This window comes from Phaethon aethereus, assembly GCF_964289735.1.
Source record: "Phaethon aethereus genome assembly, chromosome: Z".
Lineage (NCBI taxonomy): Eukaryota > Metazoa > Chordata > Aves > Phaethontiformes > Phaethontidae > Phaethon > Phaethon aethereus.
The window spans coordinates 12,714,490-12,737,241 of NC_138577.1; the positions used below are offsets into that span (position 1 = coordinate 12,714,490).

The 22,752-nt window shown below is 59.6% G+C and overlaps 4 protein-coding genes across 4 annotated transcripts; all 4 read left to right on the forward strand.

Annotated features, from left to right (window-relative positions):
* Nucleotides 1-624: 624 nt before the first annotated feature.
* LOC309416009 (avidin-like) lies at nt 625-1,922 on the forward strand (the record flags this gene model as incomplete). Its single annotated transcript, XM_082013747.1, has 4 exons — nt 625-696; nt 828-1,038; nt 1,481-1,601; nt 1,877-1,922. 4 exons carry the CDS (start codon nt 625-627, stop codon nt 1,920-1,922), a joined length of 450 nt encoding a protein of 149 aa, XP_081869873.1.
* A 501-nt stretch (nt 1,923-2,423) lies between these two features.
* LOC309415448 (avidin-like) lies at nt 2,424-3,909 on the forward strand (the record flags this gene model as incomplete). Its single annotated transcript, XM_082012979.1, has 4 exons — nt 2,424-2,495; nt 3,053-3,263; nt 3,686-3,806; nt 3,876-3,909. 4 exons carry the CDS (start codon nt 2,424-2,426, stop codon nt 3,907-3,909), a joined length of 438 nt encoding a protein of 145 aa, XP_081869105.1.
* Nucleotides 3,910-6,322: 2,413 nt separating this feature from the next.
* Nucleotides 6,323-15,090, forward strand: LOC309416010 (uncharacterized protein; the record flags this gene model as incomplete). Its single annotated transcript, XM_082013748.1, has 9 exons — nt 6,323-6,380; nt 8,290-8,423; nt 8,539-8,746; nt 9,099-9,204; nt 12,556-12,579; nt 13,395-13,476; nt 14,000-14,213; nt 14,610-14,730; nt 14,991-15,090. The coding sequence occupies 9 exons, from the start codon at nt 6,323-6,325 to the stop codon at nt 15,088-15,090; spliced, it is 1,047 nt and encodes a 348-aa protein (XP_081869874.1).
* A 3,400-nt stretch (nt 15,091-18,490) lies between these two features.
* On the forward strand, nt 18,491-18,901 carry LOC309416011 (avidin-like; the record flags this gene model as incomplete). The annotated part of the gene is made up of 2 exons (XM_082013749.1): nt 18,491-18,659; nt 18,765-18,901. The coding sequence occupies 2 exons, from the start codon at nt 18,491-18,493 to the stop codon at nt 18,899-18,901; spliced, it is 306 nt and encodes a 101-aa protein (XP_081869875.1).
* Between the last annotated feature and the right edge of the window lie 3,851 nt (nt 18,902-22,752).

Here is a 22,752-nt window from a genome sequence, read left to right on the forward strand (position 1 = left end):
AAACAAAATAATTTCCTTCCAACAAAAGCCAGTTTGTAAAAACAGCAGCAAACCTTCACGCCAGCCCCGGCAAGAGGAGACCAGGCATTTTGCAGCCTGATCTGTGGCTGCTTGAGTACTGGAGAGGGGGATAAAGCAAAGCCCCAAAAGGAGCCCGGTGCTGGGTGCGTTTGCATGGGGATGCCTGGTGAGGAGGAGCAGGGTGAGGCCGTGTGCTGCGGCTGATCCTGGGGCGCATTGGGGTTAAGGCTGCTTGGCACCCCTGTGCAGCCCAGGCATGGCAGTGAGGTGGCAGAAGGGACAGCAGCCGCCAAGACGGGTTTTCCCTGGCTGAGCATCCGTCCTGGTGGTCATTGACCTGCAGGAGCCAGCCCTCCCCACAAGGTGCCAGGGAAGTGTGAGCAAGGAGGGGCAGTTTCAGCAGGCACTTCTGGGAATATCTGCCTGCAACTATCCTCTCATTCGGCTGGTAACTGCAAATTTGGAAACACCCAGATTGCACAACACCCTGGCCAGAACTGCCACACACAGCCCTGGCAGCAATAAAAAGGCAAGAGAGCAGACACACCCGCAGTGCCCTGCGAGGAGCACAACCCCAGGTACGCCAGCTGCCTGCCTGCAGAGATGGTGCGAGTGACTCCGCTCCTCCTGGTGCTCAGCCTGGCCCTGGTGGCTCCCAGCCCCTCCGCAGGAAAGGTATCGGCAGGTCTGGGATGCATGGGGCAGGGTGGGCAGGGGGGCTGCGGCTCACAGGGGTGCCCGCTCCTGACACCCAGCCCGCACCCGGGCTGTGCTGCGGCACCAGTACTGAGTCCCTTCCGCTCCAGTGTGTGCTGACCGGGCACTGGATCAACGACCTGGGCTCCAACATGACCATCGGAGTCGTGAACAGCAAAGGTGTATTCACCGGCTCCTACCACACAGCCGTGACAGCTACGATGAACAAGATCCAAATGTCACCGCTGCAGGGGTCCCAGGACCTCACAAATCAGAAGAGCCAGCCCACCTTCGGCTTCACTGTCAACTGGCGATTTTCAGGTGCTTCTCCTTTCCCAGCCTCCCTGAGATGTCCCCAGACCTCCCCTGCCCTCCCTGTGATGTCTTTGATGCTCTTCTGTCCTTCCCTGCAGTGTCCTTGATGATCCCCTGCCTTCCCCTGCGGTGTCCCCAGTACTCTTCCACGCCCATGGTATCCCTGATGCTCCCCCATCCTTGACTCTGGAGCTCCTTGGCTGGTGTCACCTCCCAGGCCACAGATGATGCGCTGGGGGCTGAAGCCTGCTGCTGTCTGCCCATCTCCACACAAGACCCCCAGCCCTCTGACCCTTCCTGCCTGCTTTCCCCAGCACCACTGTCCCCAGAGAGCAGGGACAGCCTGGGTCTACTGTCCCCTGTGCTTGAGCAGGCTGCAGGGCTGCGGCTCAGCACTGACCTGCTGCCCCGGCCATGCTCACCTCCACCTCCTGCCTTGTCCCCACAGACTCCATCACGGTCTTCACGGGCCAGTGCTTTGTGGATGAGGCGGGAAAGGAGATTTTGAGGACCATGTGGCTCCTGAGGTCACACGTGGACAACATCAACAACGACTGGAAAGCCACCAGGTGAGCCTCATGTCCCTGCCCCATGTAGGTCCTCTATGCATTCCTGCGCGTTGGGGCTCTCCCACCCCACGGTACTCAGTGCCTGGCAGAGCTGCTGCAGTGCGTGGGTGACCGAGGGTGGGGTACTCATGCACAGCCTCTCCGGGGGTCCTGCTAAGGTGCAAACACTGCTGGGGGTGTGGGATGGGGCTGGTTGGGCATTTGGCACTGGGAGGGTGCGTTTGCCCTGTGCAAGGGTGCATTTCCCACCTTAACATCTCCTCCATGTCCCTCAGGGTTGGCACCAACGTCTTCACCCGCCAGCACTGGCAGAAGGAGTGATGGTGGCAGCGTGGGGGTTCTCGGGCAGGCAGCAGCGCCAGGGGTGTGGACACACACCTCCCCCCCCCCCCCCCCCCCCCCCCCCCCGCTTCTCCCAATAAAGCTTTGCTTCAAATACCCGTCTGGCTCCTGCCTTGTCGTGGCTCTGTGCCCACGTTCCCCTGCCCCCCCACGGCACATCCCATGGCCTCTCCTGTCACCGTTCCTGAAGCCCAGCCTGTGTCCCCTACCGTGACGCCCCATGGCCTGGGGTCCTCCATCACCGCCCCCACCGCCCGACCGTGCTCCCTCGGGACCCCGCCTTGTCCGACGGAGCAGGACCCCGCTCAGTCTGGCGTGGTGGCCGGTGGCCCGTCTCCCACCAGGGTGGCCCTTGGCAGGAGGCCCAGCATGGGCGGCCGCTGCCCAGCAGCAGCCCCCTCCGCTACAAAAGGGGCCGAGCGGGCGCGGGGCAGCAGCACAGGCAGAGCCCGGGCACCGCGCACAGCCGCCGCCGCCGCCATGGGGAGCCTCAGCGGCTGCCTCCTGCTCGCCCTGGCCCTGCTCGGCCCCTGCGCGGCTGCTGCCAGGAAGGTAAGGGCAGCCCGGGGACAGCGCCTGGCCGCGGGGCTGTCCGCTCCTGCTGCGCTGTGCCGTGCCGTGCTGTCCCCGGGGTGCTGGGTGACCGGATGAGAGGCTGCACGCCCTGGCTGTGCCGTGCCGGGCCGTGCCGGGCCGTGCTGTGCTCTCTAGGCATCGAGTGTTTGTGTCTGCGGGGCTGCGAGCTCCTGCTGTGCCGTGCCGTGCCGTGCCGTGCCGTGCTGTGCCGTGCCGTGCCGTGCTGTCCCAGGGTGCGGCGTGCGTGGCTGAGTGGGCTGCCAGCTCCGGCTGTGCTGTCCCCAGGGGAAGCGTTGGTCACCTACACCTGGTATGAGGGGGTACTCAGCACCCCCAGTTCTGCACAGCACTGCCCTGCCATGGGAGGGAGAGGTGCTGGCCCAGCCGGTGCCCGTGCCACCGGTCCCAGCTGTCATGCAGAGGGGCCATGTCAGCCCTGAGTAGATGGAGCACGCATCCCGCTGCCCAGGCAAGCTGGAGCGGGGGCCGTGGCTCCGCACTGCCCATGGCACTGGCATGACCCCGGTCCCCAGTGTGACCTGCAGGGCCTGTGGAGGAATGAGCTGGGCTCCAACATGACCATTTCGGCCCTGGACGCAACCGGGACCTTCTCAGGCTCCTACCACACTGCTGTGGCAGCCACCAACAAGCAGATCCTGGTGTCACCCCTGCAAGGGGCCCAGCAGCACCCCGGTGACAAGGGGCAGCCCACCTTCGGCTTCACTGTGCAGTGGCAGTTCGCAGGTACAGTCATTCTGGGCACGGCACCCCAGGGCAGAAAGCAACCCCCTGCCCATGCTGGGAGTGGGGTGCCCCTGGCTGGTCCCCCATACCTCCTGTGGCACCGAGAGGAACCCTGGCTGTGGCCACAAATCAGCCACTCGCACTTGCTCCTGCCATGGGATATGGCGGCAGGGAGGGCTGGCTGTCTGGGATGGGTGGCAGGAATGTCCATCTGTCTGTCCAAGGGACATGGCAGGTGTGGTGCCTATCTGTCCAGGCGATGTGGAAGCCACCCACCTGGGCAATGTGGCAGGGATGTCCAACTGTCTGTCCAGGGCATGTGGCGGGGGCTGTCTGTCTGTCTGCCACGATCAGGAGGCCGAGGTTCCCCTGCCTGGAGACACAGGGTCTGAGCCCCCTCTGCCCCACTTGAACCTCACCAGACTCCACCACCGCCTTTGTGGGCCAGTGCTTTGTGGACCGCCGTGGGAAGGAGACGCTGGAGACCATGTGGCTCCTGCGGGAAGAGATCCCATCCCGCAGAGATGCCTGGAAAGCCACCAGGTGAGCCCTGCCCCTGTCCTGCTGCCCCGCAGCCCACCCTCCCCTCCTGCTGACACGGCTTCCCCGCAGGGTCGGCACCTCCGTCTTCACCCGCATCAAGTGATGGGGAGAGGGACCAGAGCTGCCTGCACCCTGCTGTGCCACCTGCACTCCCAAGGCTGTCTGCTGCCCTGGTCCAGGACTGGGATCCCTCCTGCTCCCAGCATCCTGGCTGGGAAACACACCCTCGCCCTGCCCTACTTCCTCCCAGTGCCTCCCAGTGCCTCCCAGCAGCCTGCTCGTAGGGCCCCCCCTTCCCAACGCTTGCTGTCCCCATACATGGAGCCAAATAAACCTTCCTCCGCCTGGCAAAGAGCTGTGGCCTGTGTATCCCTGGGGTGCAAGAAGCCACTTTGTGGCTGTGGGCAGGTTGAGGTGGGGGGCAGAGAGTGTCTGGGGAGGGCAGGGGTGTGTTTTGGGAGGCTGGGAAGGGTAGGGCTGGGGGACAAGAGTAGAACAGCAGCTGCATAATCCTGCTTCCTGGCCATGGCTTTGGGCCTTGGCAGGTGCCTTCTTGCCCATGCACCCATTTGGGGCACCCTCAGGGGCCCTGCACTGCATGGCCCTGGGCAGCATCCCTGGCATGGAGCATCGGGGTGCCCCATGGCTGGGGGTCGGTGTGAAAGCTGTGTGCAGAGATGCCGGCATGTTCTCCTGGCCTTATCCTGTGTCTCTGCACTCCAGTCTGCCCTGTGTTCCCATTAAGCTCTATTTCCAGCTGCTGCTCTGTGTGGAGGGCTTGGTTCTGGGTGCACATATGGGGGAGGGCTGGATGCCAGCCCCCATAGAGGGGACCATGGTCATCAGCTGGGAGCCTGGGGTGTTCGGGTGGTCCAAAGTCCAGGCTGGATACTGGAGGTCTCTCCAGGGGAGGATCATGGCATTCCAGGGACAGCTACTGGGCAGGCTGGATGGATAAAGCCAGATACTGGAGTGATCCCTGCTCTATTTATGTACATAGTGTACATTCCCACTAACTGGCTGTCGCCCCATCAGCCAGACAGGATAAGGCTCCTTTCAGGTGCTCAAATTCATAGAACAGTGTTGCCTGTACATTAAACTATTTTATCAGCTCGTTAGGAAACAAACCAACAAACAAACACGTCAAATCAGGGCTCGATGCCCTTTGCACAGACCCATCTGGCACATGAGCTTGCTAATTCATCACTTCAGCAGCTCATGAAGTTTCTAACTCACAAATTTCCTAATCCCTAACGTGCAGCTCCTCACTCAGGTGCCCCTGAGCACCCCGGGGAGAAGCTGTGCAGACAGGGAGAGGCACGAAGGGCTCAAAGGAGGGTGCTGCCCCGGGAGCTGCAGGGCTGCTGAGGGAAGAGACTGTTGGATGGGGCAGGGGCTTTGGGGCAGTGAGTACACAGCATCCCGGGAAAGTGTCAGGGCCTGTCCACCATGCTCTTCCTATCACAGTGTGCCTGCCCTTTCCCCAGCCTTCCTCAGCCTGTGCTGCGCTCCCTCCTTCTGTACTGGTCTCTGGGGCTGCTCTCAGCCCCCACGGCTCCTGGAGAGTGCGTGGACCAGAGCCTACCCAGGGTATGCCTGTACTGGCCAAGCCCGACTAGCTGATACACCTGCTGGCTCAGCTTTCAACTAAAAGCCACTCCTGCACCCTCATCCTCACCCCTGCCTTCCACATGCGGCCCCTCAGTTCAGCCCCATTGCACAATGGCATCCTTGGCACTGCCCTGACTACCCTGTGCTCGTTTTCATGCTCACCCTCCCCAAACACCCACTGTGGCTGTCACCAGCAGCATGAGTGGGTCCCCAAATGCTTCCAAAAAGGGTCTATGAGGCTAAAGCCTGGGGACCCCTGTGGGAGTGGGAGGATGAGGCTGGGAGCTCTGGCAGTGGTGAGCCCGCCAGGGAACACAGGGCCACTGAGAACCATGTGGGACCCCCGGGGAGTAAAACTTCATTTCTGTCCTTCCATCACCCCGCTGGCTGCAAATTCCCTGTCTCCTGGGGTCTCCTGAGAAGGCAGCCCATGGGACAGGTGGTGATGCAGGAAGCCTGCTTCCTAAACAGGGGAACAGAAACAGAAAGAAAAACCATAGGGTTTACAGGAAGCCAGTGCTGACAGTGTCACTGCCACCACCCCCAAGCCGTGCTTGTCAACTGTCCCAGACATCCCCCGTCCTGGACCCGCTTCCCATTTGGCCCCATCCTTGATCCTTCAGCATCTGTCCCGCTCCCCTGCCGCCGCAGCCCACCCCGGCCTGGTCCTGCCCCGACATTTGCTGGCCTTTTGCTCTCGCCTGGTATGTGCGACCAGGACTGGCCACCTCTGGCCCGCAACGCCCCGGGGTTTGCCTATGGCTGCTGGTTCGCTTCCTTCATCTGCCAAAGCCCAGGAGCTGTTGCAGATCACCAGCTGTCCCCACACGCATACACTTGCCCTGCCCTTGTGTCTCCCTGTCCTTCTGTCCATCCCTGCAGTGATCAGGGTGCAGTTTGGGTGCATGGGCTCCTGCAGGGCAGGAGTGAAGCCCAAGAACAGCCCTCAGGCAGGGGACACTGGTACCCGGGCCAGGGACCCCCAGGCTGGACCACGTCAGCAGGCAGCTCCAGTCAGCCCTGTCTACGTCCCCATCCTGTTCCCATCCCCGTGCCCATCCCCATTCTTGTCCGTGTCTGCATCCCGGTCCCCATCTCCATCCCCATCCCCATCCCCATCTCCATCCTCATCTCCATCCTGGTGCCCAAACCCACCCCCATACCCGTCCCCATCCCTGTCCTTGCCCCTGTCCCCATCCCCATCTCTGTCCCCATCCCAGTTCCTCCTGCCAGTGCTGCCCGAGGCTTTCCCGGAAGGCAGCAGCAGCACCTATAAAGCTGTGGGTGGCCCCAGCACAGTAAGATTTGGTTTCCTCACTGGAGCCCCCACTTCCTCTTCACCCCTTCACCCTCGCCCTGCCCATCGGGGCAGCCCTGGGCAGGGTGGGGAGCCCCATGGGAGTGGGGGCACGTGTGGGAAACTCGTCCCCAGGGGAGCCTGCACGGGGCACGCACAGGGGTGCTGGCGTCCAGGAGGGACATGCTTGTGAGACTCTGTTAGGTTTGTGCGGAAGGTTTCGGTAGCGGGGGGGCTGCAGGGGTGGCTTCTGTGAGATCCACTAGACGCTTCCCTTGTGTCTGATAAAGCCAATGCCAGCCGGCTCCAAGACGGACCCGCCGCTGGCCAAGGCCGAGCCCATCAGCGGTAGCGCCTCTGTGATAACGGAGTTAAGAAAGAAAAAAACCAAGAAACATCAATCACAGACAAAGAGGGAAGTGAGAATATGTGGGACACACAATTCTGCAGACACCAAGGCCAGAGCAGCAGGAGGGGCAGGAGGGGCTCCAGGCGCCAGAGTACCCCGGCAGCCCCTGTGGAAGCCCACGGTGAGGCCAGCTGTGCCCCTGCAGCCATGGAGCTCCACGGGGGAGCAGATCTCCACCCGCACCCGGGGAAGGCCCCACGCCAGAGCTGAGGGGATGCCCGAAGGAGGCCGTGACCCCGTGGCAGCCTGCACTGGGGCCAGCTCCTGGCAGGGCCTGTGGCCCTGTGGAAGGGATCCAGGCTGGAGCAGTTCATGATGAAGGGGGATACCCATGTGAAGCACTCATGTTGGAGAAGCTCAGGGAGGGCTGTCTCACAGAATCATAAAATCTTTGGGTTGGGAGGGACCTTTTAAGGACATCTAGTCCACCCCCCTGCAATGAGCAGGGACCGCTACAATGAGATCAGGTTGCTCAGAGCCCCGTCCAACCTGACCTGGAACATTCCCAGGGATGGGGCATCTACCACCTCTCTGGGCAACCTGGGCCAACGTTTCACCACCCTCACTGTCAAAAATTGCGTCTTTATATCCAGTCTAAATCTGCCCTCTTCTAGTTTAAAGCCATTACCCCTTGTCCTATCACGAAAAAGTCTGTGCCCATCTTTCCTATAGGCCCCCTTTAAGTCCTGGAAAGCTGCAAGAAGGTCTCCCCGGAGCCTTCTCTTCTCCAGGCTGAACAACCCCAACTCTCTCAGCCTGTCCTTACAGCAGAGCTGTTCCATTCCTCTGATCATTGTTGTGGCCTCCCCTGGACCCGCTCCAACAGGTCCATGTCTTTCCTGTGCTGAGGGCTCCAGAGCTGGATGCAGGACTCCAGGTGGGGTCTCAGCAGAGCAGAGCAGAGGGGCAGAATCCCCTCCCTCGACCTGCTGGCCACGCTGCTTTGGATGCAGCCCAGGACACACTTGGCCTTCTGGGCTGTGAGTACCCATTGCTGGCTCATGTCCAGCTTTTCATCCCCCAAGTCCTTCTGGGCAGGGCTGCTCTCCATCGCTTCATCCCGCAGCCTGGATTGATACCGGGGGTTGCCCCGGCCCAAGGGCAGTACCCTGCACTTGGCCTTGTTGAACCTCATGAGGTTCACAGGGGCCCATTCCTCGTGGCAGCTCCTGGTATCAAGCTCCTCTGCCAGTCAGCCGAGATCCCCAAGAGGGAACAGGCCAGCATGAAGGAGGCAAAGGCAGCCAACACCAAGTGGTGGCCGGGCAGCAAGGAGCAACGGCCTGCAAGGAATGAGAAGGTTAGTGCCAGCACCCTGTGGGCATTGGGGGGCAAGCAGGGGTCTCAGCCTGCAGGGCAGCATAGGGGCTCTGTGCGGGCAGTACCCAGGGACACGTCTGTTCATCCCTCAACAGCGTGACCTGGCTGGCTGGTGGGAGAACGAGCTGTGCTCCAGGATATACATGTCCACGGTTGACAGCCAGGGCAACTTCTTCAGCGAGTACCACACGGCTGTGTCGAGCGCCCAGAAACCCGTCGAGCCCCCTCCTCATCAGCTCCCCACACTTGATGAGGACGGGCAGTGCACCTTCGACTTCACCCTCAACTGGAAGAAGTTTTCTGGTCAGTAGCTGCAGCGGCAGCCGTGCCTGGATGGGGTGGTGGGATAGAGAGGGGAGCTCAGGCAGGTCCCGGTGCACACCGCAGTCCCTCTGTCCCCTCTCCTGTCCTCTGTCTGTCCTTCTCTGATCCCTCCCCACTCTGGACAGTGTCTGCAGACAGCCGGACATCTCCTGAAACACCGTTCGGGCTAGGCGGCATCAAGACTTGCTTTGGCAGCATCTCTGCCATGGAGCATTTCCCTGCAAAAGTCAGGACACACCTGGGCTCCGTGAGCATTAAACCTGCTGGTGCTTGCGAAGCCCCAAAAGCAGATGGGGTCCCACTGGGATGCTGACAGCCACTGCTCCCCAAGACTCCACAGCAGTCTTCATGGGCCAGTGCTTTGCTGGGTGTGGTGGGAAGGAGGTCCTGCAGCGGCAGAAGGTCAACTCCTTGTCCAGTGACTGGAAAGCCACCAGGTGAGCCATGGGACACCTGGCCTGGCTGGGACCCCTGAGCACTGATGAGGCTTCTGCTTGTCTGCAGGATTGGCCACAACTTCTTCACTCATATGGGCTAAAAGGAGGAGGGAGAACTTCTCACGTCACACGGGCTTGGGAGACTGGGGGACGCCTCGGCAGTATCAGTGTGCAGCAGTATCAAGGCTATTATCAGCTCTGGGGGAAGATGTCCCCAAAACCCAAAAAAGTTAATTTTTTTCCCCTTTAAACCCAACCTTGTGTAGTTTGTGGATGTGTCCTGGGTTAGCTGGGCTAAAGTTCTGTGGTGAGTGTGGGGTGAAGCTCTCACTCTGTTACTCCAGAAAGACCCTGGCCCCAAGAAAGACCCTTTTCCAGCACAAATGGGATGGTGCAACCCCAAAGTGATCCTCTGACATCACGCGCAGGTCAGCACTGGCTCTTCTCTGCTTGGTGCTGGGCGAGTGTGATGGGAAGGTAAGGTGGGGGACCCTCTGTACCCCAAAACTCTGGCTGTGAGCCCTCCGGCTGTGAGGCAGCCCTGAGGTGTGGGGTCCCAGCTGTGCCTGCACTCCGGGCGAGCAGCGAGGGCTGCTCTGTACCAGCAGCAGAGCGCCGGTAGCTGCAGCACATCCAGCCCCAAAACTTTTCCTGGGGAAATGTGTGTGATTTGCTGGAATGGGGATATCCAGCAAATCCAGCCCCAAACCCCTGCCTGCCGGACTTTGTGACTTACCGTAACGGGCAGTGCTGCTGCTGCCTGCGTCACCCCTCCCAGCTGAAATTAATTCTTTACAGGAAACTCAGCTCTGTGTCTGAATCTGAAACTTGGTCCTCGAGCTGTCCAGTCCCAAAATAACCCCGGGTGGTGATGCACAGCCTATGCTGGCACCCTGCCTGGGATTTGAGCAGCCTAAAGGCAGGAGTGGACCACCTCCCACTGCTCCCCTGGTTTTCCTGCCATGAATGCTGTGGGAGAGCTTTGAACAGCTTCCATGGCTTTAACAAGTTTTCCACCTGCTCTGTGTTTTAGCCCGCCTCATTGCAGGCTTGCATGTGGTTTGCTTTTTGCATTTTTCTCCCTTGGGTCCATCGTCCGCTTCTGGACCGACGCTGCCGCTTCCTTCCCGGTGCCTCTCTGGAATTTATCCAGCTTTTTCAGTTCCCTTACAGCCTCTCTGAGCAAAATGCCTTTACGCCAGCCCTCTGCTACAAGTGTCCTTTGGTCTGTGCAGCCTTTTACCTGCTTTAGAGGAACCTGAGATTTGGGAAAGAGGATGGCAGAGGAACCACAGGGCTCTGCTTTCACCCCAAAGTTTGCTCAGATCAGTGGTGGGGAGTCCTGCTAAGCCTGCAGCCTTACTGCATGCATGTTCCTGACTTTGTTATTGCCTTCATGTCAACATTTGCCCAGGGCAGAGCTTCCCGGAGGCTGTGCAGCAGTCCTGGGGCACTCCAGCAAGGCAGCAGTGCTGACTGGTTTTAATAGTCTGCAAATCACAGAATCACAGAATCACTAAGGTTGGAAAGGACCTTCAAGATCATCAAGTCCAACCATTAATCCAGCGCCACCATATCCCCTAAACCATGTCCTGAAGCGCCACATCCACAGGTTTTTTGAACACTTCCAGAGATGGCAACTCCACCACCTCCCGGGGCAGCCTGTTCCAATGCCTGACCACCCTCTCAGTGAAGAAATTTTTCCTAATATCCAATCTAAACCTCCCCTGGTGCAACTTGAGGCCATTTCCTCTCGTCCTATCGCTGGTTACTTGGGAGAAGTGCTGTCTCCCTGCTGGCAGCCACACTGCCGGTGAGAAATGCGGCAGGCATGGGCTGGCAGAGCTGTTTGCAAGGCCAGTCCTTGCATCGGGGCACCCAGCAAGGCTGCGATGCATCCAGCATCTCGGTTTTGGGGTGGCAGGTGATAGGACACGGTGTACCAGGGGTGCCGGCAGGGGTTTGGGAGGAGACTGTGGCTGAGGATGCTTCCCCTTGGGTGCTGGGCATTCATCAGCTCTGGGTTTTACCCAGCTGCAAGACCTGCTCATAGTGCTTTGCCTCTTTGAGCTGCAAACCCAGCACTATTCGCAGCTCAGGCTCATTGGCACGGTAAAGGTGAGCAGTGGAGTCCCCTTCAGCCCTGCTGCAGACCTCCCTCTGGCAGGAAAACCAGCCATTTATGCAGCATGATAAGCCTTTGTCATGGTCATTCATGCACCGTGAACACCTTCAGAGGCGTGGGGAGCTGAAGGAGGCAGGAGGCACCTTGCAACCATAGGCAGCGTATTGCTGCTGCAGTGACTGTGTTGCACAGGTGCTCACAGTGTATTGGTTAAAGAAAGAAAAACTAATTTATTGGGATCTTGGCATTAGGTAATGCTCATGTACGGGATCGCTTGGTCACTCTCTGGATGGAGAAGGAATCTTCATTGCAAGAGACCTTGCAGCAGCACCTCTAGCGGGGTCAGGTGAGACCCCTCAAACCACTCCCTGCTCAGCTCTTTTCTGGCTGTTGGCCATGTTCCAGTGTATGCATGATCCATCACTACTGCGTATCTCAGCTACATGGGAAACTGCACTGGCATGTCTTAACCGCATGCAGAGGACTGTCCCACACAATCGTTTCTGTAGGGACTGTTCCTGTTGACTGTTTGCAAATGCCTCAGTGCTGAACATCTCAGTGCCCAACATCTCAGTGCCTACCATTTGTCACAGTCCAGCTGTGGTCCCACCTAAGCAGATGGAGCCAAGGAGTCACCCAGAGACTCCATGGCTGGCTGGTCTGGGGGTGTGCACAGGCTCAGCCTGGTACCCAGCCACACTGCAGTGATGACAAAAGAACAAATTTGATTTTAAAGCCTATAACTTCACTTACAAGTGAAGTCCTGTAGCTCCTGCCCCCTCCACCACGTCTGCCTGGTTGTCACTCCTGCCAGCCCCCAGCTGGGACCACACACCCTCCTCTGCTCCTCTGCCTCTCCTTGGCCCAGCTCCGGCTGCCGCCTTGCCGAGCATGGAGCGTGCGTGCTGGTGCTGGGAGCCAGCTGGGCAGCAAGCAAGGGAGAGCAGTGCCAGGACCCCAAGGCCTTTTGGAGCAAGTCCGCAAGATGGAAGTTGAAGGGAGCGACTATAATTTTTTAATTAAAAACAGTGCAATTTGCACATGGGCATCACCACATCCCACTCCCTGGGAAGAGGAGAGTGGCCCTCCTGGTGCCTTCAAGCCTGGGGCAGATGTGTCTCTGGAGGATGCTCGAAGCAGATGCTCATCCCCTGTGCAGGGCAGGGGCCAGAGAGATCCCTCCTGACCTGATCACAGCCGGCTGCCAGCTCTGTCTTCCCCTGCAGCATCAGCAGTGACATCTTCACCTGGTAAGCGAGATATCTCGGAGGTGGTGGCTCTGCTGCGTCCCTGTGCAAGAGCCAGGAGGTCTGAGGACCCTCGGCCACCTGCATCTCCTCAGTAAGGTCTCGTACCATTAAGGACCCCTTGGAAGGGCTCAGACAGGGCTTTGCCCTGGAGCTCTACCCTGCCCAGCCTCAAAGCACCACGCACAGGGCATCCCCTCCACGGGGACAGGGAAATTTTAATATCTACATATCTTCCAGAAAAGCCCTTCTGCACTGACAAGAGGGATTAATTCTGGGGTGCCCAGCTCCCAGACCCAGGGAAAGCTCAGCACAGCCAAGAGAAAAAACAGCTTAGAAGCAGCAGCAGAAATGTGTAACGCAGGAGGGGACTGCCACGAGGACAAACTCCCGTGGGCAGACACGCCACCCTTCAGCGCAGCGGAGAGGAACTGGTTAGACTGTGCTTGCTGCTGTGTTCAGGTGGCAGCACCAGGATGGTGACAGTGGGGCAGTGCCAGGCTGTGCCCACCCCGAGGACTCCATCATGGAGCCAGGAATGGGCTGGCAGAGCCCCTTGGATAGTAGAAGTGCAAAAACCATCCCCACGCCCCCACGCCGCCACCCCTCTGCACAGCCGTGCTCATCCCCGCATTCCTCCGGCGCTGCCCAGGTCAGGCAGACCTCCTGGCCTCGCCTGTCCCAGGCGCCCTGCCACATGGCCATCCGCCTCGTGGCTGCCAGCCTGGCACCCGCCGTGCCCGTGGGGCTCCGGTTACAGCCCTATAAAGGCATCTGGGAAGCGGGGCTGGGAGGGAGCTGTGCCGGGCGCTCCACAGCCCCGTAGCCATGGGGAGCAGTGCTTTCACCCTGGTCCTTGTCCTCGCCCTGGTAGCATGTGTCACCCCTGCAGAGAAGAAGGTACGGGGATGGGTGGTGATGGGGACGTGGCAGACATGGCACTGGGATGCAGCATGGGCAGCCAGGTGGGTCCTTTCTTAAATACCATTTTAGGCTGGGACAGGCAGGAGAACTTTGCAAGCACCTACTCCGGGCAATGGGCAGGGTATCTCTGAGTCACCCCCAGCCCCCTGGTACCACCTCCACAAAGCTTTGCTCCCGCAGGGACACCATGTACAGGGCATCCCCACCCATGGGACATGTGTCCGGGGCACCACACATGGGGCATCCCTTCCCATAGGCTCTGTGTCTGCGGATACCATGCATGCTGATGGGCTGGGACATGCTGGCCTTGCTGTATCGTCCACTCAGCAGCCAACAGCACCTGGGGGAGCATTTCCCCAAACTGAGGACAGGGAGAGCCATGGCCTGCAGTCACACCCACAGCAGGGCTCCGTGGCTCTGGCCATGGGGTGGTGGGAGGGATGGGGTCCCCCTCTGCGCCGTGCGCGGGAGCAGAGGGCTCGTGGCTCTGTCCCTTCAGTGCCAGCTCAGCGGGCTGTGGAGGAATGAGCAGGACTCACTGATGGAGATTTCGGTGGTGAGGAACAACGGGGACTTCCAGGGGAAATACCTCACGCGGGTCACCCTCGCCGGCGGCTGTGCCCGTGCCTCCCCCCTGAAGGGTGCGCAGCAGCAGCCCGGCGAGGGGGGCTGGCCCACCTTCGCCTTCACCGTGCGCTGGGACAAGTTCTCCAGTAAGTGCTGGGACACCCAGATTTGGCACCAGGGGGGCAGTGGGAGCCGTGCAGACAGCCAGCCCGTTTCTTCCTCTGCTGGAAAGCCTACTGGTGATGCTTTGGTGCGGCGAAGCAGAGGGAGGCAGCGGTGCCTGCCTGGCATGGGGCTAATGGGCAACGCTGGGCTCGCACAGGGCAGCCCCTCCTCACCCAGCATCTTCGCACTCATCTCTGCTGGGCAGCCTGAGGTGCCTGTGGGCTGTCCGGACCCTGTTAGGGCACGGGGGATGTGGTGCCACAGAGCCTGGCTCACCCGAGGGAGCTGCTGGGGAGGGGCAGGTCCCCGGGGAGGGGGAAGCAGCTGGCGAGCACGGGTGCCGTACCCACTGACACCCCAGCAAGCGCTTCCCCCAGATGCCACCACCGCCTTCGTGGGGCAGTGCTTCGTGGACACAGGCGGGAAGGAGACATTGACCACCATGTGGCTGCTGCGTGAAGCTGTCGGGTCCCTCGAGGAGGACTGGAAAGCCACGAGGTATTGGCAGGGGGGGAGCGGCCCCACAGAGGGTCCCTTCCGAGGACCCCTGAGGATGCGCATTCCCTTGGATGAGGGGATCACCCCTGGGAAGCCTGCAGCGTGAGTTTGCAGCGGGGATGCCAATGTCCCCTGTCAAGGGGCTTGCCCTGGCCAGGGCCACGCAGCAGCTGCTCAGGGCAAGTTGGGGGACATTTAGGGACAGCCCTGAGTGGGTTGTGTCTGTGGGTCGTCCCACAGGAACTCTCTGCTTCCCGCAGGGTGGGCAGAAATGTCTTCACGCGCAAACGCACCCCGAAAGGAAAGATCCTGCCGAGCTTGTCCCCATCCTGTGAGGACGCAGCTTCACCTGCCCCATGATGGCATGCTCTTGGCTGGACACCCAAGGCAAAAACACGCAGCCTCTCGCACAAAAAATATATTTAAAAGTCATGTCAGATGTGGTCATCTTTTTTAAAAAATTGCCCTTTCTCCCCCTCTGAGGCAGCTTCTGTCCCCATGGGTACCCCTGTGGAGGTGCGGGCTCACCACTGACCTTCCCTGGGGACATTTGCATCCCCTCCAATTCCCCTACCCAGCTCCCTGGGCTCATTTCCCATCTCGTCCTAACCCAAACTTCCAAACAGCATCATCATTCCCTGACTGTCTGCTGGTGGCAAACATGGCGTCAGCATCCTGAATCCAGCTGCCTTCCTTGCAGTGCCTTCACACCCATCCCCACCAGCTGCCTTTTTAGCCCCAGGACTCTCCACAGGGTTGGGTGATGGAGGTAACAGTATCGGTAGATGTGGGATATCAGTAAAGCACTTCCTTCGTGCTGTGTAGCACCAGAATTAAATGTGCACAGTTAAAGCCCCCATCCCATTGTACCCCATCACAGAATCACAGAATCACAGAATCACTAGGTTGGAAAGGACCTTTAAGATCACCAAGTCCAACCATTAATCCAGAACCACCATGTCCCCTAAACCATGTCCTGAAGCGCCACATCCACAGGTTTTTTTAACACTTCCAGGGATGGCGACTCCACCACCTCCCTGGGCAGCCTGTTCCAATGCCTGACCACCCTCTCAGTGAAGAAATTTTTCCTAATATCCAATCTAAACCTCCCCTGGCGCAACTTGAGGCCATTTCCTCTCGTCCTATCACTAGTTACTTGGGAGAAGAGACCAACACCCTCATCGCCACAACCCCCTTTCAGGTAGTTGTAGAGAGCGATAAGGTCTCCCCTCAGCCTCCTCTTCTCCAGACTAAACAACCTCAGTTCCCTCAGCCACTCCTCATAAGACTTGAGCTCCAGACCCCTCACCAGCTTCATTGCCCTTCTCTGGACACACTCCAGCACCTCAACATCCTTCTTGTAGTGAGGGGCCCAAAACTGAACACAGGATTCAAGGTGCAGCCTCACCAGTGCCAAGTACAGGGGCACAATCACTTCCCTGCTCCTGCTGGCCACACTAGTGCTGATACAGGCCAGGATGCTGTTGGCCTTCTTGGCCACCTGGGCACACTGCCGGCTCATATTCAGCCGGCTGTCAACCAGCACCCCCAGGTCCCTTTCCGCCGGGCTGCTCTCCAGCCACTCCTCCCCAAGCCTGTAGCATTGCATCACATCACATCACATCATCACATCATGACTTCACGTCCCCCTGGGGCTAAAACCTGGGATTTTCCCCTTCTCCGCGGCTGCATTTCAGCAGTGACACTCTGCCTGCCTCTGTGGATACCTGCCAAGCTTAGTCAGCTCTTTCAACACCAAGTTTTTGGCACGTCCGTTATATTTGTGACGAAGCCTCTTGCAGCAGTGTCACAAATATAACCCATCCCTGGAGATGCCAGCACACTAGCCGTACGGTCAGTTGAGGCGCGCCCAGCCCAGCGAGGCTGGTGCACGCTGCTGGGATGTGGAGTGGTGGCTGCCACCTCCCTGGCACCTCCAACGGGGCAGCTTGTCCCTGCCAAACCATGCAGAAAGGCAGGGGCTGGTGTCAGGCTGAAAGGACGGAGCGTGGCATCCAGGGCAAGAGCAAGAGATCCCCCGCCAGGGATTTCTCAGACCCCTGTGATAAGCTCGTGAGTTTGGGGCTATAAAAGGCAACAAGGAGGAGTGGTGTGTTAGGAGAGGGGTGGTTTTCACTCGCTCCAGCCTTTGGGGCCATCCGGACCAGAGGGAGAGGCGCTGAGCAGCAGCAGCGGGGTCCCGGGGTGTGCCGGGGCTCGTGGTGGGCACTGAGCGGCGCCGCCCCAGGGTGGGACTCCAGCACCCCCGGTACGCGCACAGCAACCCCGCTGCCATCCAGTGCCCCAGACGCTGCACTCCTGGGGATGGCATGTGTTTATGCCCCTGGATCCCACCTTAATTTTCAGCTGCTCACAGGCCCGTGCCTGCTCCAGGCACTGCAGCAAGCAGAGAAGCAGCTCAGGAACGCCGGGACAGCGCATGCTGTGTTTTGTACATCCAAAGCCCCTAAAAGCAGCAAATACAAGGAAGAGGTGCAAATACAGGGCTGGTTATCATGCTGGGCGTGTTTAGCAAACACACTCGCTTGGACTCCAGTGCCCCTCTGCAGTTACTACTTCCACTAACTCGCGTAAAAGCAAAATTAGCAGCTGTTATCCAGCGGATGCTGAGTAAATGCTATCGCTACTGAAGCAGAAGGCAGGGCAAACCTTTCCCTCTGCGCAGTGCCGCAGGCGCTGCAGCTTGACTGTGCCAGGTATGCCCTGGCCCCGCGTGGGTGACACCAGGGAGCAGTTACATGTTTAAACAGGTAATAATTTCCAGCCTGCATGCACAGGAGGCAGACTGCCATGGAAGGTAGTTGATGCTTCCCAGGCTGCTATAAGGGACGTAAAAAAAGCCCCTGCCCTCGCCTCTCTGCACAGCCGTGCTCATCCCCGCATTCCTCTGGCGCTGCCCGGGTCAGGCAGACCTCCTCGCCTCGCCTGTCCTGTCCCAGGCACCCTGCCACATGGTCACCCGCCCCGCGGCTGCCAGCCTGGTGCCCACAGAGCTCTGGTTACAGCCCTATAAAGGGGTCCGGGGTGCAGGGTTGTGAGGGAGCTGTGCCAGGTGCTTCACAGCCCCATAGCCATGGAGAGCATTGCCCTGGTCCTCGCCCTGGCCATGGTAGCGTGCGTCGCCCCTGCGGAGAGGAAGGTACGGGGATGGGTATTGATGGGGACGTGGTGCTGGCACTCTGCCATACCCCAAAGGCTGGAGGCTGCAGTGCTCAGTAGGGAGCTGGAGCCAGGCTGCCGGAGCTGGTGCCACCACCAGTACCTGGTGCGACCACCAGTACCTGGTGCTGGGGGAAGCTGTGGAGAGGCTGGGCGGGAGAGACCGCTCCTGCAAGGATGCTCCTCGCAGGAATCCATCCAGAGGCAGGCAAACAGAGCCATGCCCCAGGGAAGCCCCAGTTCGCACCAGGCATGCAGGGAAAGCTTGCACACCCCTTGCTTAGTGTGAGGAGGACCTACTCTCCCCTGGGGGAGAGCAAACAGCCTGGAGCAGTGGCCAGGATGAAGGCAGTCAGTGCCTCCAGCACGATGATGCTTGAGTTGAGGCAGCGATACCAGTGGCACCAGCTTGGCGCAGGGTCTGCAGCATGTCCCCCGCTGCTGCAGCCATCCGCAGGCAGAGCCAGGGTGGTGGGGTGGGAGCGGGATGTCCCCCCTGCCTGGCTGGGCACCCCGAGGCACAGCGCTGGCCTTGCAGTGCCTGCTCTCTGGGTCTTGGCGGAGCGACACCGGCTGCCGGATGGTCGTGTCGGTCCTCAGCAAGGACGGCAGCTTCTCCGGTTCCTACCTGCCGGGACCTGCAGGCAGTGACCCCGAAATCCTCACCTCACCGCTGGAGGGGTCCCAGCAGGACGCAGGACTGGTCCCACAGCCCACCTTCTCCTTCACCGTGCGCTGGCGGCTCCGAGGTAGGCAGGAGGGGGCCATTGGCCCACAGCAGGGATGCCAGCGGGACACAGTGGGGTGGCTTCATGCCTCACCACCCCGACTCACGCCACCTCGGACCCTTCTAGACTCAGAGAGAGCCCGAACGACCGCCTTCCTGGGCCAGTGCTACGTGGGCACCAACGGGGAGGAGACCCTGCATGCCCTGTGGCTCCTGCGAGAGGCAGTCAACAGCCCCACCGAGGACTGGAAAGCCACCCGGTGAGCGCCAGGTCCCAGCTACTGCCGTGCCAAGCTTCCCTGCACCCTGGGCTGGAGAAGGGAGAAATCCCACAGGATGAGGCGTGGCAGGACAGGGAGGGTGAAATGGGTTTGTCAGAGGTGACAAGCAGGGGCTAAGGAGCATCCCTGTGAGCTTACCAGCCCTGCATCCCCAGGGTGGTGAGCCCAGGATGGGGTCTGGCGGGGGCCAGACCCCCAGGGCTCTCCTTGTACTCTGCCTAGCAGGGAGAGAGCAGGACACGATGCCAGCACTCGGTGCAGCCTCCATGACAGGGTACTGGAGCCCGGGGCATCCCACTGCAGCACCCAGCGAGGCAGCGGGGAACACAGTGACCCCCCTCGGCTTTCCCCTCTGTACCCTCCACCATGGCACAGGTGGCCCTGGCTGGGTGAGCCACAGCGATTTGGGATTTCCTGCAGGATTGGCACCAGTGTTTTCACCCGGATAAAATAACAGCAAGCGGGAAAATAAATCCAGGAGGCCCAGGACCCCAAGGAGATGGAGCTTCCCCCAGCCAGGCCCTGCCCACGCTGACATGGACATTTCAGCAGCTCTCAGCCCACAGGGTCATGCTTTCTCAGGCAAGTTCAGCCCAGCATGAAGGCTGGGCACCAGCTGCAAAATAAAGGTTTTCTGTGAGGATGCAGAGCTTGGCTCTGGTTTCTGCCCTGCCTCAAACCCGTGGGGTTTGTCCTGCCCCACAGCCATCCTGCTATGGGGAGGCTGCACACAGCATCGCCCAGGGCAGCAGGGGTCCTGGGGCTGGGGGCTGCCCCACGTCCCCTCCCCGGCAGCGTGCAGCAGCTTTACCTGCAAAGCTACTGCTGTGCTCTGGGTAACTTGTCCTTCAGAGTCCCTCCCAAATGCCCCCGGGGATGCAGGGCTGTGTCCAGGCAGTGGGATGAGGCAGAGCCGCGGTGGGATGCGGTGGGCAGCGTGTTGCAGGGCTGCAGGGCAGGCTCCGGGCAGAGCAGGGGAGGTTTCTCCGGCGCCCGCATGCACGGGGCGGCTGCAGATGGCTTTTGCAGAGCCGGCAGCCTCCTGTTCCCAGCGCCGGCGGATGCGCTGCGGCGGCCAGCTGCCAACCACCCCAGTAGTGGGGACAGCTTCCAAAAATCCTGTCCCGACAGACCCCTTGGTGCGGATGTGTCCCCTGAGCAATGCACGTGTGGGAGTCTCCAGCCAAGCCCCTGTTATACAGCATGTAGCCAGGGAAAAGGAAGAGGGTAAAGATGCATCTGGCACTGGCTGTTTTTTTTTTCGGGCATCCCAGCCTGACCTCTCTGCTTTATGCCCCAGACACCTTGCCAAAGTGGTCCCGCCACGACTGGCTCCCTTGGGGGTTCAGCAGCCCTGTTGCTGAGGTGCCCAGTTCCAGGAGCTGCGGGAAGGCAGCTCCATTGTTGTATTTCCAGATGCTTTTTTAACAAGGCACTCAGATTTCTACTAATTTTTTATGTTTCCAACAATATCCAGCAGCTGCTGCGAGTGGATAAAAATAGGATGGATGCTGATATGGAGTTTAGGTTTCCCTTAAAAAGGAGGGTAGGTCTTACTTCTGCTACTGACTGAAATTCCCACCTCTCCAAGAAACCCTGATTCCTTTAAAAAAGAGGGAAAACCTCATTCCTTTAAAGCCATGCTTTGTACCGGTCACACAGCCCAGGCCCTCCTCAGCAATAGGAGCCAAATTTCATTTTGTGCTTTCAAAACTTTCCGTATAGACTGCTACTGTGGAAGGGAGATGGCCTACTGACACTGGGGGAGTCACCCAGCAAAAAAGAGAGGGTTTCCATTTGGCAACACCTGCACAAGACTTAACAAGGGCTGAGAAAAGTATTTCACCCGGAAAAGCTCCTCCTGTTCCTCTGCCTGATGGAAACAAGGTGTAAGCCTCCTCGGCCAAAGGACTCATTCCGGGCATTTTTATCATCGCTGCCCTTTAACCCCAGGTGTGACACCCAGGATGGGCTTCCTTCCTCTCGCCAGCTCAGAGCCGCTCGCTGTGGGACTGGCACGGGGACACAGAAAGCGATGAAAAATAGTGGCCCTGAGGCAGCCCAGGCTGAGGCCACGGAGCAACCACCGCCAAAGCTCCCAGCGCAGACGCATCCCCAGTGCAGTACTGGGACCAGCTCTGGGCTCTGACATATCCCAGCCTCTGCCACCAGCTTCCCGCAGGGAAGGGCTGCAGCCGCTGCGGCGGCTGCTGCGGGCAGCAGGAACGCGTGTTCAGCTGCGTTCGGCGACGAGCCCGCTGCGCTCACCAGGCTCCCTGCCCGCTCTCCCAGAGCTGTTCCCCTGCCTGACTTTTGGCCAAGCAAGCCAGACCACTGCAGAGCGCGGGCTGACCCCATCGCCCCTGGCCAAACATCGGCTGCAGTGGCCACTTGCCGCTTCGCTGGCAACACCAGTGTGTTGTATTTCGGACGACTCATAGAGCATCGATCAGTGCTGAGCCGGTGACTCCAGGTGACATCAGTGGCATTATGCACCTTGCCCTTGAACTGCAAAAAAACAAAACTAAAGAGGGGACAGGGTCCTAAACCCTCCTGCCACTGCACACAGCTCCTGGGGTAAAGAGTCCAGTGGTTCCCTGGGGATGCTCACATGTTGCCTGCCCCGGGCAGGGCAAAATAGCAACCTGATCCTGTTACAAGCATGCTGCTGCCTGTGCTGAGGCAGGGACCGCAGGCGACCCACTCCGTGGTTGTCTCTCCTCCCGGGGCACAAACTCAACGGTCGGTTTTATCTCTCTTGCACAAGCACCCTGTGCTTCCCAGGCGGGTAGCAAGCGTGGTGCTGCCTGCACCCATCGCCTCGCTGGGCTCCCACCTCCGCCCACCCCCCCAAACCCCAGGCTGGGCTCCGCAGCCTGAGCTCAGGGTCTGCTGGTGCCTGCCGTGGACCCAGTGATCCCAACTAAACCCAGGGCACAGATCTGATTTAGCAGCCACCTGGCAGGCAGGGCCCTCTCCGCGGACCCCGGCCGTGGTGACGGAGCTGTTGCACCACCCTGCCTCTGCTCCGCTTCCTGTGATTGTGCAGCTCCCCGTTAGGATTGTGCAGCTCCCAGTTATGACAGCAGACACCAGCTCCTTGCGCTTCCTCCCAGGGAAGCTGCTGGCTTATGCGGTGCGTTGGGTGCACACAGGTCACACGTGGGTGCTGGATGTTTGCAACATCCCCTTGTCTCCAGAAGTGATTCAAGAGTGTTTTTTGCACCCTCGAAGAGGGGCGAGAGCAGAGAAGCTTCCCAGCAAACTTGCACTGTGCCTCATCAAGCCCCTCTGCACAGCCGCAGCCATGGGAAGGGAAGGCGGCGCGCGTTCCCCTTCGTTAGGCTGCAAAAGTGATCATCCCTCAGCTGCCCCTGGGGTCCTCTCCCAACAGTCCCACCCCCTGGCACAGCTCCCAGCCTCCACCCAGCAGCCCAGCCCCTCACTGAAATGACCACAGAGCACACAGTCACACTTTGTTAGTATTTATTTATGCATTATTAATAAGGAGATTATTACTTATTATCCTAATCTAGTTGTAGCCGTTCCTGGTCTTTGCAGAGGCACTGGACCAGATGACCTTTAAAGGTCCCTTCCAACCCAAACTGTTCTATGATTCTGTGATCCCAAGATTCTATCATTCTATGGTGATTCTATGATTCTATGGTGATTCTATGATTCTGTAGTGATTCTATGATTCTATGAAATGTCCTGAAGTAGGACAAGGAGAGATGCTCAACAGGTACCACTAAGCTGCACTCTAGGAAAGACACCACTCACCAGCTCAAAGTGTTTCTGCTCAGCCCTGGAGAGCAGCCAGAGCCACCCAACCAC